The following is a 1,795-nucleotide window of genomic DNA, read 5'->3' on the forward strand; positions in this document are numbered from 1 at the left end:
GGACCTCAATTTAGGTCCCCACGATAACACAAGTCCCCATGAGTTGGTGTGTATATTCAGGTTTAAGTCCCCACCAGTATAGAAAACACATATACACACATGGGCGCACGCACACACATCCTTGTGGGGACTCTCCATAGGCGTAATGGTTTTTATACTGTACAGACCGTATATTCTATTGCCCTACACCAACCCTACCCCTAAACCTACCCCTTACAGGAAACTTTCTGCATTTTTAGATTTTCAAAAAACTTCATTCTGTATGATTTATAAGCTTTTGTACCCGTGGGGACCCCAATTTAGGTCCCCACCATGACACAAGTCCCCATGAGTCTGTGTGTAGTCAGGTTTAAGTCCCCACCAGGCTATATAAACCAGTGTACACACACACACACACACACATGTTGGGTTTCCATGTTTTATTGGGAAATTCCATAGACATAATGGTTTTTATACTGTAGGTACAAACTATATTTTCTATCCCCTTGCCCCAACCCCATCCCTAAACATATACACCTCACACAAAAGATTTTCAAAAAAGATCATTATGATTTATAAGTTTTCCTCATGAGGACCAAAAAATGTTCTCACAAGGTCAACATATACTGATATTACTATCCCTGTGGGGACATTTGGTCCCCATAATTCAAACTGAATGACTTAATTAGCTTCTTTGAAATCATTCATTTTTTCAACAAAACCTATGTTTTAATAAACAACGACGATATCTGACATGTAACTTATAGAAAAAATACAGGATGTGGCATCTTGACCAAATTTCTTCTTTTCTCTTTAAACACACACACACACACACACACACACTCTCTCTGAGTCCAAATCGACCACACAAATGCACTAAATTTACACCCGCAAGTGCACGCAGGAGATAAATGACATGAAACCAACGCTGACGTCGGACAGGTAATTGGGCATGACGTCACGCGATTAGCGGCGCCGCAGAAGGTCGTCGAGCTCAGGTGATGTTTAGGTTGAATTCCGCCCGCTGATTGTCTTAGACGATGGAAGCCTTTCAGGTGGCACGCGTCCGTACGAGGGGCTGAACATGAAGGCTATCAGCAGTCACGACTGTCTGAGACTCTGCGTACTGTCCTGTTTGTTTGTCCTGCACATATCTACGCGCGTGGCCGGGAACGTGGCCTCTCCGTCACATTTTGGCGTCGCCAGTACAGAAGTTCGCCGAAATCGACACCCAAAACAGAAGAACTCTTATTTTAGACCTTCCCTAGAAAGCCAACCTGAAGATGAAGCTATGCGACTCATGTTAAGTCTATACAGGATAGCGGCGGATGCAGATGGACGACCAAAACAGCACAAGTTATTTGGGTCCAACACTGTAAGGCTGCTTCAAGCGTCCACCACTGAAAAGCACTTTCTCCCGACCTCAAGTGGTAAACACTCTTCTCTCATCCTTTACAAGTACATCTAGAGCACATTATGCTTCATGTTATAGAAGAAATGCTTAGAGTCCTTGTCTGCACTCTTAAAAACATACGTGTTATTGTTCCATGAAGAACCTTTAACGTCTTTGGAACCTTTTCATTGCACAAAGAGTTCTTTATAGTGGAAATATCGGTTTCAGATGATTAAAATATTCTTCACACTCAGACATTTTTTTTCTTTTAAGATCTGTTAACTGAAAGGTTCTTTTGGGAGCCCAAAATGGTTCTTTTATGGCATTGCTGCCTGAAAGCCCCTTTTTGTAACCTTTATTTTAAGATGTGTTGTGCAGTGTAGCCCTTAAATTATTGAAAGAACTATCAGAAGTATATTTTTT

At 41.8% G+C, this 1,795-nt stretch overlaps 1 protein-coding gene across 1 annotated transcript in view; it reads left to right on the forward strand.

Annotated features, from left to right (window-relative positions):
• The first annotated feature begins 904 nt into the window (after positions 1-904).
• The window catches only part of LOC107557510 (bone morphogenetic protein 15-like), a 2,595-nt gene continuing 1,704 nt past the window's right edge, over positions 905-1,795 (forward strand). Inside the window, exon 1 of the mRNA XM_016240944.1 lies at positions 905-1,409. Coding sequence (XP_016096430.1) covers positions 1,064-1,409 — 346 coding nt within the window. The 5' untranslated portion in view covers positions 905-1,063. The remainder of the gene's footprint in view (positions 1,410-1,795) is intronic.

The sequence above is a fragment of the Sinocyclocheilus grahami genome, unplaced genomic scaffold (genome assembly GCF_001515645.1).
Source record: "Sinocyclocheilus grahami isolate Dianchi unplaced genomic scaffold, SAMN03320097.WGS_v1.1 scaffold605.1, whole genome shotgun sequence".
In the NCBI taxonomy this organism is placed as follows: domain Eukaryota; kingdom Metazoa; phylum Chordata; class Actinopteri; order Cypriniformes; family Cyprinidae; genus Sinocyclocheilus; species Sinocyclocheilus grahami.